This window comes from Nerophis ophidion, unplaced genomic scaffold (assembly GCF_033978795.1).
Source record: "Nerophis ophidion isolate RoL-2023_Sa unplaced genomic scaffold, RoL_Noph_v1.0 HiC_scaffold_77, whole genome shotgun sequence".
In the NCBI taxonomy this organism is placed as follows: domain Eukaryota; kingdom Metazoa; phylum Chordata; class Actinopteri; order Syngnathiformes; family Syngnathidae; genus Nerophis; species Nerophis ophidion.
Window position 1 is genome coordinate 242992 of NW_026906999.1, and position 18436 is coordinate 261427.

At 39.3% G+C, this 18436-nt stretch overlaps 2 protein-coding genes across 3 annotated transcripts in view; one reads left to right on the plus strand and one right to left on the minus strand.

Annotated features, from left to right (window-relative positions):
• Positions 1-18436, plus strand: part of LOC133547175 (oocyte zinc finger protein XlCOF8.4-like) — a 119030-nt gene that overhangs the window by 75545 nt on the left and 25049 nt on the right. The window lies entirely within an intron of this gene.
• On the minus strand, positions 1133-17891 carry LOC133547178 (oocyte zinc finger protein XlCOF8.4-like). 2 transcript variants are annotated; one of them, XR_009805358.1, is made up of 2 exons: positions 9383-9490; positions 1133-2728 (listed from the first exon to the last, which is right to left on the minus strand). XR_009805358.1 is itself a non-coding variant. In XM_061892999.1 (2 exons), the coding sequence occupies exons 1-2, from the start codon at positions 17544-17546 to the stop codon at positions 1815-1817; spliced, it is 1089 nt and encodes a 362-aa protein (XP_061748983.1). In that variant the 5' UTR covers positions 17547-17891; the 3' UTR covers positions 1133-1814. The 2 variants fall into 2 exon arrangements, 1 of the variants encoding a protein (XP_061748983.1); XM_061892999.1 differs by lacking the exon at positions 9383-9490 and adding an exon at positions 17372-17891.

An 18436-nucleotide genomic window follows, 5' to 3' on the forward strand; every position in this document is an offset into this window, starting at 1 on the left:
TTGGTTATTGTCTGCTGCTTCTGCATCAATGATGATTTGGAGTCAGCATGTGTGAGTTGAGTGCTTCTCAAATGCTTTATCTTCAGGAAGAAAAACATTTTTCCATATCATTAAGTCGTAAGCCAAATTTTTAAATCATTCAAGTTTATATCACAGAAAAATAGCACAATAGACTTGTCTTGTTAATCGGTGTGACTTTGACTAAAATAATCTTGTTTTGTCACCAGAAAAATGGCTACAGCTAAAGCATCTGCTTTTGTTTCCAGAAAAAATAGTAACATTTCTGTATTTTTTACCAGAAAGATGGCTGAAAATATCGGGTTTTGTTGCCCCATTTAGATTTAAAAAATATATATTTCCATGTCTGTCCTGAGTCCTCCTCCAACGTGTTAGTCGGTTTGCCTTTTGCTAAAATACTCACTAATAGTCACTAGAAAAATGGCTAAAAATATCTGGTTTTGTTGCCACAATTTGATTTTTTTCTCCCTTAACTTTTTTTTTTTTCATGCACACATGTGACTGCGACTCACTGAAAATGACACACAATCCACTTTTATGTCAGGACCCAGCAGTTGGGAACCACTGGTCAACTGTATAACAGTTACTGTAATACAAATATTTCAAAAAGATTCATTGCTCTTCTCCTTTGCTTTTACCAGTAGCAGTTTAGAAGTCTGGAGTAAAAAAGTGCACAAGTAGGTCAAATGCATGAGTTAATTTCAGGTGGTTCATCAAAGATCCATACAACATCATCTGATATGATTTCATAGTTTAAAGCAATATTTATGTATTTTTTATGATAAATAAGTCCTAAAAATGTTTTTGCTTGCGCGCTTTGCACGCTCATATGAATTATTATTATTATTATTATTATTTGTGCCCCAGTACAGTATTATTTCTAGTGTATCCTTCAGGTGCATTATGTTACCTTGTTTCTGGTAACTCTGTTCATTAATATTATCTAAGTATTTGCTTGATATTTAATGTATTTATGTTGGTTTTTGTACAATTGAATTTGTTCCTTTTTATATATATTTAAGTGATTTTATTGTTGCAATTTATTGTTTTTCTTGCATTACGAATTATTTTTGCACATTGCTGTTTCAGGTGTTTGTTATCAAAAATAATGAAGTGAATCAGAATCACCTTTATTGTCCTATTATGTTTAACACACATGGAATTTAACTTCAGTAGACTGCACTCTCTTTATACAAAGTAAACATGAAATATGAACAATTAACTAAAACTATAAACTAGTAATTAAAGACTAATATGTACAAGACTGATGAGACAAGATGCCACTTTTACTGTAAATACAAAGCTTTATCACTTGGACTGTTCAACCCCAGGCCACTCTTGTAGCTGAATGTTTTCTACATTTTAAAATTAGGAAGTATATATGGCACTCTGGACATCATTCCTTCATTCATTGGTATTATTTATGTTCTTAGCTGGGCCACCCCCATATCTTTATAAATGACATGTCATTTGTAAAGACATGCCAGGCTGACAATAGGATCATGTAAACACTGCCAGAGCCGCAATGACTTTATAGTAGGTGTGTGAATGATCAACAATCAATATTATTGGCAGAAATAGAGGGCCCCAAAATCAAATGTTGCTTAGGGCCCCATGGAGACTGGCTAGAAGCCTTGATCGGTCACAAAAGCTTCTCTTGCAGATTGAACAGGAATGTGATTTTTCACCAGTGTGTGTTGTCATGTGTCTTTTCAAACTCTGACTTCGTGTAAAACATTTACCACAGGTTGAACAGGAAAACGGTTTTTCACCAGTGTGTGTTCTCATGTGTACTTTCAAAGTGATTCTTTGTACAAAACTTTTACTACAGTATGTTTTTCTCCAGTGTGTGTTCTCATGTGTTCTTTCAGCATTTGTTTTAGTCTAAAATCTCTACCACATTCTGAGCAAGGAAAAGGTTTTTCTCCAGTGTGTATTCTCATGTGTGATTTCAGACTACAATGGTATTTAAAGGTTTTGTGACAGTGAGAACAAGTGAAGTGAGTGTTGTCAGTGTGACATGTCTTATCATCTTTAGAGTCTTCATCATCAGTGTCAGGAGAGTGTGACGTTGTGTCCTCACTATCTGATAGTGGAGCTAAGAGCTTGTCTGCTTGTGATCCTCCACAGTGGTCTCCATCAGCTTCTGTTGTCATGTGTTGTGTTGAGCTGCTGCTTGGAGGCTCCCCCCCTCCCCTCTCCTCACTTTCACCTTTCACCTCATCATCTTCACTCTTCACAGGGACACCAGTCACTGGGAACTCCTCCAACCATTTAGGCTGACTGATGCCCTCTTCCTCCTCTTCCTCTCTAATGTGCGGCGGCTCTTGGTCCTCCTCTTCCTCTTTAATGTGCGGCGGCTCTTGGTCCTCCTCTTGCTCCTTAAAGTGAGGGGTCAGTGGATCCACCTCTTCCTTTTTAATGTGAGGTGTCAGCGGGTTCTCTTGCTCCTTAAAGTGAGGGGTAAGTGGATCCTCCTCTTCCTTTTTGATGTGTAAGATCAGTGGGTCCTCCGCTTGCCTTTTATTGTGAAGGGTCAGTTTAACATTATGGGTCTGTGGCGTCTCATGTTTCGCTTTATTGTGGGGGGGCTGTGGGTCCTCTACTCCCTCTTTAATGTGTTGGGAATGCGGTACATCTTTTTCCTCTTTAATGTGGTGGGGCTGTGGCTCTTCTTCCTGCTCATGAGGAAGATGTCCTTTATTGAGTTCTGCGGAACAGGAGAAAACAAACATTCTTCAGAAAAGTCCAGCTTTGCTCAATCACATGAGACATTGTCCTGCACCAACATATGATCTCACAATCTCATCAGTTTCCCCTCACAGCAGTCAGGGTACTTCCAGCTGACACATCCAGAAGACCTTCAGGGGAATACCTTCCCAGGCCAACATCCAATCCATCTTATTCATATAAAAACAGTCTAAAAGTCATTCCTACAATCCTTAATGGTAGACGCCATACGTGAAAGTGTGCTGTTCTCCCTCTGAATAAGTCATACACACACAGGAAATAATGTACCACATGCCAGCCTCCACGCAGTAGTACTAGTGATGAGCTCCCCCTGCTGGTGGACAATAATTAGTCATTTTCCTATTCATCTTTAGAGACATGTCTGTTATAAAAGAAGCATGAACACAGTCAACATGTTGGCCAAGAAAGATGACATCTGTTTTGCTTTCATTTAGATAGTGTCACCACAGTTAAACTGGGAAGAAGTAATCAGATTACTGACAGCACCTTCAAAAGATAACTTGTTTACCTTATTAATAATAGTAATAATGGATTATATTATTTAGTGCGTTACTAGACACTCAAATTGCGTTAGAGTGAGAACTGAGAAGGCATCATTCATGCAGTCCACACATTCAATCAAAATCAGAATCAGACATACCGTATTTCCTTGAATTGCCGCCGGGTATATAGTATGCGCCTGCCTAGAATTACTGCCGGGTCAAACACGTTTCGCAAACTAATTAGCGCATGCTTAGCATTACCGCCGGCTCAGGATTAATGCCGGGTCAATCTCGTTTCGCCAAATAATTAGCATATGCCTACAATTCCCGCCGGGTCAAACTCGCCACGTCACGAGTGACACTTCACCTGTCATCATTTTCAAAATGGAGGAGGTTGATTTCAAAAATTTGAAATCGCATAAAAGGAAGAAGATTAAGAGCTATTCAGTAGGATTTAAGGTCCAAGTTATTGAATATGCTAAAAAGAACAGTAAGCAGCTATGTTTTATTAATATACCGTAGCTGCGTGTGTCAAATATGAGTCATTAAATGACTCCCGCCTCCTGGTGGTAGAGGGCGCTAGTGATCCTTCTTGCGACTACTCGGCTGAAGAAGAAGTGACAACAAGCAGCAAGAGTGAGCAGCGTGTGTTTATTTTTTCCTCTCGCTTGCACTTTTAACATGGAGGATTACATATCTAAAATAAAACAGTTTTCTAAACTGGACTTTCAACCGAAGCAGGAGGTAATAATGGAAGATCTCCATTGAGACAGAGAGACTTTTAAAACTGAAGAAAGATAAGGAGGACTTCTATAAACAAGTTATCGATGCTTTTGATCAGAAGGAGCTGCGCATAGACATCATTTATAAGTAAAGGTAAGACCATAATAACTTTTTTCTATTAAATGTGCTTTTCATGATGTATCCTTACATCACACTCAAATTTTTAAGCGCAGGCCTAAATACACCGCATGCCTTTGGTAAGTGCCAGAGTGAGAAGAGGTTTTAAATTAATTAGCGCCCCGGCGGCAATTCAAGGAAATACGGTACTTTATTAATCCCCGAGGGGAAGTTAAAACTTTCAGCAATATGGTAGGATACATTTAATAATAATAATAATGAGTAGATGAGGCAATTGTTCCAAGGAATTGTGTGAATGCAGACAATTCTCACAAGACCACAACACTTCTTCTCTCACCTTCCCAAAGTAATAATCTAGTCAATAATCACTGAACTCATCAAAAAAATAAGGCATATTATATCAACAATGACTTTTTTTCAAGATGGCGCCCCCCGTGACTGACGTCTTTGCGTCGTCGTCCTGACAACATTTACGTTTTTTATTTATTATCCAAACCCCGTTTCCATATGAGTTGGGAAATTGTGTTGGATGTAAATATAAACGGAATACAATGATTTGCAAATCCTTTTCAAGCCATATTCAGTTGAATGCACTAAAAAAAGACAAAACATTAGATGTTCAAACTCATAAACTTTTTTTTTTTGTTGCAAATAATAATTAACTTAGAATTTCATGGCTGCAACACGTGCCAAAGTAGTTGGGAAAGGGCATGTTCACCACTGTGTTACATCACCTTTTCTTTTAACAACACTCAATAAACGTTTGGGAACTGAGGAAACTAATTGTTGAAGCTTTGAAAGTGGAATTCTTTCCCATTCTAGTTTTATGTAGAGCTTCAGTCCTTCAATAGTCCGGTGTCTTCCATCCATCCATTTTCCACCGCTTATTCCCTTTTGGGGTCGCTGGCGCCCATCTCAGCCACAATCGGGCAGAAGGCGGGGTACACCCCGGACAAGTCTCCACCTCATCGCAGGGCCAACACAGATAGACAGACAACATTCACACTCACATTCACACACTAGGGACCATTTAGTGTTGCCAATCAACCTATCCCCAGGTGCATGTCTTTGGAAGTAGGAGGAAGCCGGAGTACCCGGAGGGAACCCACGCATTCACGGGGAGAACATGCAAACTCCACACAGAAAGATCCCGAGCCTGGGATTGAACCCAAGACTACAGGACCTTCGTATTGTGAGGCAGACGCACTAACCCTTCTGCCACCGTGAAGCCCAGTCCGGTGTCTTGTTGTCGTATTTTACACTTCATAATGCGCCACACATTTTCCATGGGAGACATGTCTGGACTGCAGGCAGGCCAGTCTGGTACCTGCACTCTTTTACTACGAAGCCACGCTGTTGTAACACGTGGCTTGGCATTGTTTTGCTGAAATACGCAGGGGCGTCCATGATAACGTTGCTTTGATGACAACATATGTTGCTCCAAAACCTGTATGGACCATTCAGCATTAATGGTGCCTTCACAGATGTGTAAGTTACCCATGCCTTGGGCACTAATACACCCCCATACCATCACACATGTGTAAGTTACCCATGTCTTGGGCACTAATACACCCCCACACCATCACAGATGTGTAAGTTACCCATGCCTTGGGCACTAATACACCCCCATACCATCACACATGTGTAAGTTACCCATGCCTTGGGCACTAATACACCCCCATACCATCACACATGCTGGTTTTTCAACTTTGCGCCTATAACAATCCGGACGGTTATTTTCCTTTTTGTTCCTGAGTACACCGCATCCACAGTTTCCAAATATAATTTGAAATGAGGACTCGTCAGACCACAGAACACTTTTCCACGTTGCATCAGTCCATCTTAGATGAGCTCGGGCCCAGCCAAGCCGGCGGTGTTTCAGGGTGTTGTTGGTAAATGGGTTTGGCTTTGCATAGTAGAGTTTTAACTTGCACTTACAAATGTAGCGACCAACTGTAGTTACTGACTGTGGTTTTATGAAGTGTTCCTGAGCCCCTGTGGTGATATCCTTTACGCACTGATGTCAGTTTTTGATGCAGTACCGCCTAAGGCAGGGGTAGGGAACCTATGGCTCTAGAGCCAGATGTGGCTCTTTTGATGACTGCACCTGGCTCTCAGATAAATCTTAGCTGACATTGCTAAACACGGTAAGTAATGAATAATTCTGCCGGTAATCATAGTGTCAAAAATAACGTTCAAAATATAAAATATTTTCATGCATTTTAATCCATCCATCCGGTTTCTACCGCACCTGTTCAAGAAGTCGCATTAATGGTAAGAAGTATTTTATTTATTGTTGGTTAGCTTCAGAATAACAATGTTATTAAAAATAATAAGAGACTTATTATACTCAAAAAATGTTGGACTTACTTAAAAATGAATGCATCATCATCATTTATTGTTATTCCTTTCATTAAAATGCATATATACAAGCCACGTACAATTGACACTTTCATTGTTTTTTTTGTTTCTTATACATTTCCATGATCAGAAAGGAGCAGATGGAAGAATAATAGTCTTATATTTATCTGCCCCCTTTTTAACACCAATTATTTTCGATGACTTTATAACTGTTCCCTCCAACAACACCCGAACTTCAACATACTTTTCAATTGTCCTTTAAGTATTTTCACAATGACACGTCCAATCAGATCAAAATTCAGTTTGATATAATTCCAGTTTTCTCTTTTTATAACTTTTTAAAAACAAAGGTATTCTCACAGCTTTTTAAGTCTTTGTTTAGAGAATATCATGCTTTCACAGCAACAACAGACAAGCACATTTGTTTCAAATTTGTTGGCACTCTTGGATGTTTAAAGTCATACGGCCTTCTGTGGTTCTCATCTCCAGATGTGAACACACAACTTTTGTACGTCCTTTGGAAGAATTGTATTTCTCGCTTTGAACAGCATTAATAGACTATTCAATTCTACAATGTCTTTTAGTTTTAGTAATTGTGACCTAATGAAGTGGTTTTGTGTGGTCGCTATATCGTACTTTAAAAATTATACAAATTGCTCTTTTCTGTGAAATAAAGGCATTATGTTGATATGATATGTATTTCCCAATATTTCTGCACAATAATTGAAATAAGATAGAATAATAGTTGTATTCAGTCTTAAAAAAAATATTATATGGCTCTCACGGAAATACTTTTTTAAAATATTTGGCTTGTATGGCTCTCTCAGCTAAAAAGGTTCCCGACCCCTGGCCTAAGGGATCAAAGGTCCGTAATATCATCGCTTATGTGCAGTGATTTCCCCAGATTCTCTGAACCGTTTGATGATTTTACGGACGTAGATGGTAAAACCCTAAATTCCTTGCAATAGCTCAGGGGTGCCCACACTTTTTCTGCAGGCGAGCTACTTTTCAATTGACCAACTCGAGGGGATCTACCTCATTTATATATATCATTTATATTTATTTATTTATGAAAGAGACATTTTTGTAAACAAGTTAAATGTGTTTAATGATCATACAAGCATGTTTAACACATATAGATGTCTTTCTTTCACGAAGACAAGAATATAAGTTGGTGTATTACCTGATTCTGATGACTTGCATTGATTGGAATCAGACAGTAATGATGATAACGCCAACATTTTCAAATGGAGGAGAAAAAAAGTTGTCCTTTCTGTACAATACCATATGAAAGTAGTTGGTTTTTGGCATCTAATTCATCCAGCTTCTATACACTTTACAAGAAAAACATTGGCGGCAAATTCCGTAGCTTTCTTGATTGACATTCACGGCACCCGAGGGTCTTGTGAGATGACGCTGGCTGCTGCCAGTTCATTATTATGAAAAAATGACAGAGAGGAAGGCGAGAAACACTTTTTATTTCAACAGACTTTCGCGCCGTCCCTTCCGTCAAAACTCTAAAGGCCGACTGCACATTTCCTATCTTCACAATAAAAGCCCTGCTTCATGCTGCCTGCGCTAACAAAATAAAAGTCTCGGAAAGCTGGCGTGCACAAGTGATGTGCACGCCAGCTTTCTGAGGGATCGCTTGTGCACGCCAGTTTTCCGAGACTCTGTATTTAGTTAGCGCATAAAATAAAAAGTGTTTCTCGCCTTCCTCTCGGTCATATTTTAATAATAATGATCTTGCAGCAGCCAGCGTCATCTCACAAGACCCTCCGGTACCGTGAATGTCATTTAAGTGACGTCTTGGTGAAGATTGATGATCACTAAATTTTAGGTCTATTTCTTTTAAAAGCCTGGCTCGAGATCGACTGACACACCCCCCGCGGTTGACTGGTAGCTCGCGATCGACGTAATGGGCACCCCTGCAATAGCTTGTTGAGAAATGTTGTTCTAAAACTGTTCGACAATTAGCTTACAAAATGATGACACTCTATCAATCCTTGTTTGTGAATTACTTAACATTTCACGGAAACTGCTTTTATACCCAATCATGGCACCCACCTGTTCCCAATTAGCCTGCACACCTGTGGGATGTTCCAAATAAGTATTTGATGAGCATTCCTCTACTTAATCCGTATTCATTGCCACCTTTCCCAACTTCTTTGTCATGTGTTGCTGGCATCAAATTCTAAAGGTAATGATTATTTGCAAAAAAAAAAAAAGTTTATCAGTGTGAACATCAAATATGTTGTCTTTGTAGCATATTCAACTGAATATGGCTTGAAAATGATTTGCAAATCATTGTATTCCGTTTATATTTACATCTAACACAATTTCCCAACTCATATGGAAACGGGGTTTGTAGTACTAATTTGCATCCTAAATGCAAAGTTTTTGCATGCAACAGTGAGATATAACAGAGATGCACTTCTGGACATCGGAAAAGCTCACCACAAGCTCACTTATAGTCTGACGGACTTCAACTTTCTGCTACGACGAGAGCCAGCTAACCACAAAACAACAACAACAAGACAGCGGGGCTACATGCTAGGCTAAAGGCTAGAGCTACACAACCACCACTACCTAGCCTGCTGCTAGCTAACGTGCGCTCACTGGACAACAAGCTGGATGAGCTGAGAACCAGGACTACATCCCAAAGTGAACTGAGAGAATGCTGTGCTCTTATTTACGCGGAAACCTGGCTTTCGGACAGCATCCCAGACTCTGCTATCCAGCTAACAACGCACTCAGTTTACCGTGAAGGCCGGACAAAGGCTTCAGGAAAGGCGAGAGGCGACGTCTGTGTTTACGTGAGTAACAGCTGGTGCTCGGACGTACAGGTGGTTGAAAGACACTGCTCGGACAACATTGAGTTGTTGATGGTGAAATGCAGACCTTTTTACCTGCCAAGGGAGTTCAGTGCAGTGTTTATACTGTCTGTTTACATCCCGCCACGGGCGGACTCCACTACAGCGCTAAAGCTGCTGCATGACGTCATCAGTAAACAAGAGACCCCACACCCTGATGCTGCGTTCACGGTAGCTGGGGATTTTAACCACCTAAAGAGTGTCCTCCCAAAATACCATCAATATGTGAACTTTACTACGAGGGAGATAAACACCCAGGACCAGGTGTACTGCAACGTGAGGGGAGCCTACAAGGCTGTACCCAGACCACACTTTGGACTATCTGATCATATCTCAGCTTTTCTACATCCAGCGTCCCAAGCAAGCCCCCCCAGTGAGTAAAACTGTTCAAGTTTGTAATGAAGACACTGAACTAGTGCTTCAGGACTGCTTTGGGAGTACAGACTGGGACATGTTTAAAACTGCTGCTCAGAGGGATGACGGTACTGTGAACATGGAGGAACATGCTTCCGGTGTAACTGGCTACATTAGTATGTGTGTGGAAAACATTGTTCCCAGAAAACAATACAAGATATACCCAAACCAAAAACCCTGGATTAATGTTCGGTCCAAGCTACATGCCCGCTCCACTGCATTTCTCTCAGGCAACGCTGAGGACTACAAGAAGGCCAGACATGACATGTGTAAATTCATCAGCGAGGCCAAGGGACAATGCAGACAAAAGCTGGAGGGATTCTACTTCAACACAGATTCCCGGCGCATGTGGCAAGGCCTGCAACACATCACAGACTACAAGCAGGGGAGCAGGGGGGTCACAAACAGCCAACAATCACTGCCAGATGAGCTGAATGAGTTCTACGCCCGCTTCGAGGTCCTCAACACCAACTAACAGAGAGGGGTTCTGACCACGGAGCCCACGCAGGACCCACCGCTCACTGTGACAACAGCAGAGGTACGTACAGTTCTGAAGAAAAACAAACCCACGGAAGATAGTCGGCCCAGATAACACCTCTGGCCAGGCCCTCAGGGTGTGTTCATCAGAGCTGGCTGACGTACTTGCTGACATATACAACTTGTCACTAAAACAAGCTGTTGTGCCCACCTGCTTCAAGACCACCACCATCGTGCCCCTGCCAAAGAAAAACACTGTGACCTGTCTGTTGCACTCACCCCAATAGTGATGAAGTGCTTCCAGAGGATAGTCATGTCACACATCAAGAAGACCATCCCAGACACACTGGACCCTCTACAGCAGGGGTCACCAACCTTTTTGAAACCAAGAGCTACTTCTTGAGTATTGATCAATGCGAAGGGCTACCAGTTTGATACACACTTAAACAAATAGCCAGAAATAGCCAATTTGCTCATTTTACCTTTAATAAATAAATCTACTAATATATAAAAAAATGGGTATTTCTGTCTGTCATTCCGTCGTACATTTTTTTTCCTTTTACGGAAGGTTTTTTTGTAGAGAATAAATGATGAAAAAAACACTTAATTGAACGGTTTAAAAGAGGAGAAAACACGAAAAAAATGAAAATTACATTTTGAAACATAGTTTATCTTCAATTTCGACTCTTTAAAATTAAAAATTCAAACTGAAAGAAATGAAGAGAAAAACAAGCTAATTTGAATCTTTTTGAAAAAATTGAAAAAATAATTTATGTAACATCATTGTTCATTGTTCCTGATTAATATTAATTTTAGAGTTTTGATGACATGTTTTGAATAGGTTAAAATTCAATCTGCACTTTGTTAGAATATATACCAAATTGGACCAAGCTATATTTCTAACAAAGACAAATCATTATTTCTTCTGGATTTTCCAGAACAAACATTTTAAAAGAAATTCAAAATAATTTAAAATAAGATTTAAACTTGATTCTACAGTTTTTCTAGATTTGCGAGAATCATTTTTTTTAATTTTAATCATAATAAGTTTGAAGAGATATTTCACAAATATTCTTCGTCGAAAAAACAGAAGCTAAAATGAAGAATTAAATTAAAATGTATTTATTATTCCTATTTTCTTTCTTTCTTTCTTTAGTTTATTTCGAACATGAATATTTACAACACAATACAATACAGACAATAAAAATGATTTACAATTTAAAAAAAAATACTTGAACATTTATTTAAATTGTCAGGAAAGAAGAGGAAGGAATTTAAAAGGTAAAAAGGTGTATGTGTTTAAAAATCCTAAAATCAATTTTAAGGTTGTATATTTTCTCTAAAATTGTCTTTCTGAAAGTTATAAGAAGCGAAAAAGAAAAAAAAAAAAAGGAATGTATTTAAACAAGTGAAGACCAAGTCTTTAAAATATTTTCTTGGATTTTTTAAATTCTATTTGAGTTTTGTCTCTCTTAGAATTAAAAGGTCAAGCAAAGCGAGACCAGCTTGCTAGTAAATAAATAACATTTTGAAAATAGAGGCGGCTCACTGGTCAGTGCTGCCATTTGAGCTATTTTTCGAAAAGGCCAGCGGGCAACTTATCTGGTCCTTACAGGCGACCGGTGCCCGCGGTCACCGAGTTGGTGACCCCTGCTCTACAGTTTGCCTACCGGCAGAACCGGTCCACTGAGGATGCAGTCAACCCCGTCATCCACACCACCCTCACCCACGTAGAGGGCAAGGACACCTATGCCAGGCTATTATTCATCGACTACAGCTCTACTTTTAACACGGTCATCCCACAAAAACTCAGTGCTAAACTCCTCACTGTTGGTCTGACACCAACTCTCTGTGACTGGGTCCTGAACTTTCTCACAAACCGGCCCCAGTCAGTCAAAATCGGCAACCAGACATCAGGCACAAAGGTTCTAAGCATTGGGACCCCCCAAGGCTGCGTGCTGAGCCCCCTATTGTACACCCTCTTCACACACGACTGTGTGGGCTCCCAGAACAACACCACTATCATCAAGTTAGCAGAGGATACTACGGTCGTCGGACTGATCACCGGGGGATCTGAGGCAGTGTACAGAAGGGAGGTAGCGGAACTGGTGGCCTGGTGTCAGGATAATAATCTCTCCTTGAACACAGACAAGACCAAGGAGATGATTATTGACCCAAGGAGAAGCAGTGCACAGTACACACCTCTGTACATAGGGGGGACAAAGGTGGACAGGGTGAAAACCTGTAAATTCCTCGGGACCCACATCAGCGAGGACCTCACCTGGGGACACAACACCCAACAAACAATAAAGAAAGCCCAGCAGCGACTGTACTTCCTAAGAAGGCTGAGAAAATTTGGCATGCCACCCAAAATTCTCGGCAACTTCTATAGAAGTACGGTTGAGAGTGTCCTTACCAGCTCGATCACGGTCTGGTATGGAAACTGCACTGCTAAGGCCAGGAAGGCACTCCAGCGAGTGATTAAAACTGCTCAGTACATATCAGGAGCAGCCTTCCCCTCACTACAGGACATGTAGTCTACCAGGGCCACCAGGAGAGCACACATCATCATCAAGGACAGTACACAGTCTCTTCAGCCTCCTACCATCAGGCAGACCATACAGGAGCCTGAAATCCAGGACTACCAGACAGACAAACAGTTTTTACCCACAGGCCATCAGGCTTGTGAATGCTAACTTTTGAATGCCAGCTCCCCCCCAACCCTTTACTTTTGTCTTTTTGAACAAAAGACAGCTACAATGACCACCCCCTAACTGTGAACCATCACTGTAGACACGTTTCACCTTTGATCACTAAAGACACTTTAACTGCTGCTGTGACCCAAGGTCACCTCCATATTTATACTGTTGACTGTCAATCAGAATGTGCAATAATGTTATGTTACTTACTGTGCCTTGTATATACATTTTTATTTTTATTTTTAGCTAAGTACCGTGTGACTTGTTGAAGGGTGGACTAGCAAAGTAAGATTTTCATTGTACGGCAAACTGTCTGTTTAACTGTGCATATGACAATAAACTATCTTGAATCTTCAATCAAAAAGGGATTTGATGTAATATTTTGATATATACACATCGCATATTTACACACACGCATTTTACTAGAATACCCTTATGAGCATTACATATATCAATATCACGTACCTACTGTACTGTTTACTTGTTGAAATACCCTTTTTAGAGCAAATATCTACCCAAATGGCCACATTACTGCTGCCAAAAATGTATTTTAAGTAATATTTTGATACTGACACATCTCATCTCTGCATATTTTATTAAATACTCTTATGGGCATGACATATATATAAATCAAGTACCTACTGTACTGTATACTTGTAGAAATACCCTTTACAAAGCTAAAATATACCAAAACAACCACTCTGCTGCTGCCAAAAATTGATTTCAAGTAATATTTTGATACTGACAAATCTCATCTCTGCATAGTTTACTAAAATACCCTTATGAGGATTACATATATCAAAATCAAGTACCTACTGTACTGTTTACTTGTTGAAATACAATTTTAGAGCAAATATCTACCCAAATGGCCACATTACTGCTGCCAAAAATGTATTTTAAGTAATATTTTGATACTGACACATCTCATCTCTGCATATTTTATTAAATACTCTTATGGGCATGACATATATATAAATCAATTACCTACTGTATACTTGTAGAAATACCCTTTACAAAGCTAAAATATACCAAAACAACCACTTTACTGCTGCCAAAAATTGATTTCAAGTAATATTTTGATATTTGCACATCTCTTCTCTGCATATTCTAATGGAATACCCTGATGGGTATTACATACATATAAAGCTAGTACCTACTGTACTGTTTACTTGTTGAAATACTCTTTTAGAGCTAAAAACTACCCAATTTGCCACTTTACTGCGACCAATAATTGATTCCAGATAATATTAACAATAATAACAAAATTGTCAGAATAATTGCATATAAGTTATAAAACAACTTTGTGTTCCATTGAGTTCAGGTCCCCTGCGAGAAGACCAAAACTGTCTTTCATCTTATCAAACAAAAGGCTTGTAAAACTCCACTGTCTGCAATGGGATGCAACATGGAGGTGTCGGTTTCTTTGATCTGTTGACAGCCACAGGAAGACCTTTTCTTGACCCGAGATCTACAAAGCGTAGAGGGAGCAAACCTGACGCGGCTCAAGGCACCTTTTCTTTTAACTGTTTATGACCGAGTGCGACAGCCGTTTACGACCCCCCTCCCTTTAGAAGCAGCTATGTAATCAGAAAAGGCCCAAATAGACGAGGACGCGTGGAACTCCCTCGTCAGAGCGTGGTGGGAAACTGTACGAAGTTGCAGCCCAGACGTTTCTCCTCATGAGCTAAATTGAATCCTGTCTGTGTTTGATTACTTTGCTCCCTGTCTTGTTTAATAGATGTCATCGGCAAAAATGTCAAAGCATTTCTCTGAAACACAATATTATACATTCTGAAAACGATAGCAAGAATATACTTACAAATTTCAGAAAATGTCACGAGCAAACACTTTGTTTAAAAGGTTTTTACTGCCTTTTTAGCCCTTTGAGACATTTGTGATTTAGGGCTAGATGAATAAATATTGATTGATTGATTGATACTATACAAAAATTCAAAATAACTGAAGAAACATCACTGATAAACATTGGAAAACTGTCACTGAACGTCTTAGTGTGATGTCAATTTGTGACAGACAAATGGTACACAGTTTCCACATGGTGAGGACATTGATGGTCAGACTCACTGTCTTACGGATTACCTCAACTTCTGACCTGCCCTGCTAGGACCGTTCAGTGCTACCCTAATGACAAACCCTGGGTAACACAGGAGGTTCAAGCTGTCCTCAACAAGAAGAAAGCTGCCTTCAGGAGTGGAGACAGGGAGGCAATGAGAGCAGCACAGCGGGAGGTCAAAGGACACGTGAGGAAGACTAAGGACAGCTACAAGAAGAAGCTGGAGCAAAACAACATGATGGAGGTCTGGGAAGGTGTGAAAACCATCACAGGCCACAAGACAAAGACCAGAGCAGTAGGGGGGGGGACAATAGAGAGGGCCAATGAGATTAAGAACTTCTTCAACCGGTTCAACCAGAACCGGTTGAAGTGGGGGATGTCCTCCCCAACCCTCATCACAGCCACCCCCTCTTCTTCTCCCCCCCAGCCATGGTTGCAAACCCCTACTCCTCCTCCTCCTCCACCAGACATTAGTCATCTCTGTGGACCAGGTCAGAGGTCAACTGAGGAAGCTGCATCCTAGAAACTATGGTGCGCTCCTGAATATCTGGTGTGCACTATGTAATATTTAAGTACAGTCTTTATTTTCCAATCAATTCATTTTTTAACATGAATTGATTAACGTGGACCCCGACTTAAACAAGTTGAAAAACTTATTCGGGTGTTCAATTGTACGGAATATGTACCGAACTGTGCAATCTACTAATAAAAGTATCAATCAATCAATCAATCAATCAATCAATCAATTCCTACATGCAAACACAGTGTTAATGTTCAAACTGTGTGTAATGCAACAGTATTTAAAATTATTAAATATACTTGTTAAATAATGTGACTTCCTTGTTTTTTATAAATAATTAAGGCCTACTATGCTACTGTATTTTATTGCTGTTCATGATGGTGGTACTTGGAAATCCAAGTATTTTCTGAGGTGGTACTTGGTTAAAAAAGTTTGACAACTACTGATGTAGTGACATTGTAAACTACATTGGCAGACACCATTTTGTTATACCCAAACGGCGTCTGCTCATACATCGCGCTTCCAACGAGATCCCGTCACCCCCCGAGTAAAAAGGTTCCACAACTGTTCACGTTATACCATCTCATCTTATTGTCCATCATGTGAATGTTTGAAGTGGAACTAAATGTGATCTCTGAAAGGGGTACACATTATTACCAAAGCAGGGCCCCCATCCACATATACAATACTACTACATATCTGATGAAAAACAACATTATTTTTGTTTTTTTAATTATAAGTGTGCCAAACCATCTCTATTTGGACATTATCTAATGCAGGGGTGTCCAAAATGCGGCCCGGAAGCCATTTGCGACCCGCAGCTAACCCGCCACACATTCTGCAAAAATTGCAAAATTGATAGTATTGCAAAAATTAAAACATTTAAAAAAAGAGGAATGAAGTGAAATATAATGAGAAAACGTGTTAATGTTGACACAAAGCTGCCATGCAGGCAGTTTTTTTTTTCTTGTGTCTTTATTTTGTTTTTTTTCCATTGCTCAAAAAAAGGACAAAAAAATCTATGTTATAATGATTTATTACTTAAAAGTTATCACTTTAAAATGTTTTATGTCGAAAAATATTGCATATGTTGTGTGGTTGCTATATAAAAACATCAAAATTTGGACAAAAGAGCATAGAATAAACAAAATAATAGTTCAAACTTAAAATCGAAATATATATTGGAAGTTTATCTTGAAATTTAAGTGTTAAAAGTAAAAAAAAAATCTAATACAAATGCATCACTTTATGAGTGGGGAACCTTTCGGATCTCAAATATATTTAGTAGGATTTTATTTAACTTTTCACTGTGATTACTCAAAAATATTAAATAATTAAAATCAAAGGTGTCCTGCATTATTGATCTTTGAGGGCTTAAATTGTTAAATAAAGGAACTCTCCTGAAGGAATCAATAAAGTACTATCTATCTAAATACTGCATATTTCAGTTTTACTATAAAAAACAAAGTTGTCTTTGACTGAAAAGGCACAAAACCTTATTTGTTTTACTTTATATCAACTTCAAGTTGATATAGAGATTTACTGTAAGCCTTAAATAAAATTAAAAAAATAATAATTTGACTTATTTTTAACATTTTAGTGACTGAGACCCTCTATGCTCCCCAGGAACCCTAAGGATTAAAACAAAAAATCTGTATATGTTGTTATGGTTTGAAAATGAAAAATATCAAAATGGCCCCTGCATGCTTAAATTTTTCCGTGTTCGGCAGTCTGTGGAAAAAGTTTGGACACCCCTGATCTAATGGAAATGACTGCTGCAAACACGTCATGTTCATGATGAAATATAAAGTTAGTAAAGATGTGAGAGTAAGAAGTAAACAAACCTGTTCTGTGTAACACAACTTGAGCTTTCTTGAAAACAGCCTCCAATAGTTGACGTAGTCTCTCGTTCTCTTCTTTTGTCCGAGAAAGTTCCTCTTTGTACTCTGCTATAGTTCTTTCACACATTTTCACACAACAAAGTTCCTCCTCATACTTTTCTATCGTTCTTTCGCACATTTTCACACAATCACAACACTTTACACTCACACTTGATCTTAACTAAGCGATGTGTTGATCAAATCCGCGTCTCTTTGTTAGCGGCTAACATGCTAAGCTAACTAGCATGCTAAGCTAATTGGCGCGCTCAAACAACTATCAAGCTAAGCGGGCCTAATAATCTCCAAATGTGGCTGAGACGAGTGGAGTTTATCCTGACACGGAGGATGAATAAAGTGTAGTTAGTAGCAATGTGAGGAGATGTGCCGAGGCTTAGAAGCGTGTGTGGAGAAAAGGAGGACTTTGCCGCAAAGCGCATGTCTTCCAAGCATGCGTCCGTAGGGGCGGGGCCAAAGAGTCATAGTTGTGATGTTTTGAGCTAGGGAGTTTTCTGAACTACACTACCCAGCATGCAACACTGGTGACGAGCATGGGCGGTAGCCCCGCGAAGTGGTGTCGTATGTCGCCATGCAGACAGCTAGAATGTGGTTATGAGCCCGCTGTGTGAGTCAACGTTGAACACGCCTCGTCTGCATTTATTACAATTAGACAGACAACACAATAAGTGCATTAAAAAAGTACTAGTTAATTATTTTCATGCATACATGATTTAAAGTAAAATACGGTTTATATATTTGAAATATCATTTTTGATTGATTGATTGATGGATTGATTGATTGATTGATTGATTGATACTTGTATTAGTAGATTACACAGTACAGTACATATTCCGTACAATTGACCACTAAATGGTAACACCCCAATAAGTTTTCAACTTGTTTAAGTCGGGGTCCATGTTAATCAATTCATGGTACAAATATATACTATCAGCATAATACAGTCATCACACATGTTAATCATCATAGTATATACATTGAATTATTTACATTATTTACAATCTGGGGGTGGGA

What these genes read in the sequence shown, in the direction of transcription:
- LOC133547178 (XM_061892999.1), bottom strand. Translation starts at nt 17,546, where the DNA reads ATGTGCGAAAGAACGATAGAAAAGTATGAGGAGGAACTTTGTTGTGTG. An exon ending in AGTTGTGTTACACAGAACAG is followed by an intron (nt 2,729 to 17,371) that starts GTTTGTTTACTT and finishes CCTGTTCCGCAG; the next exon opens with AACTCAATAAAGGACATCTT.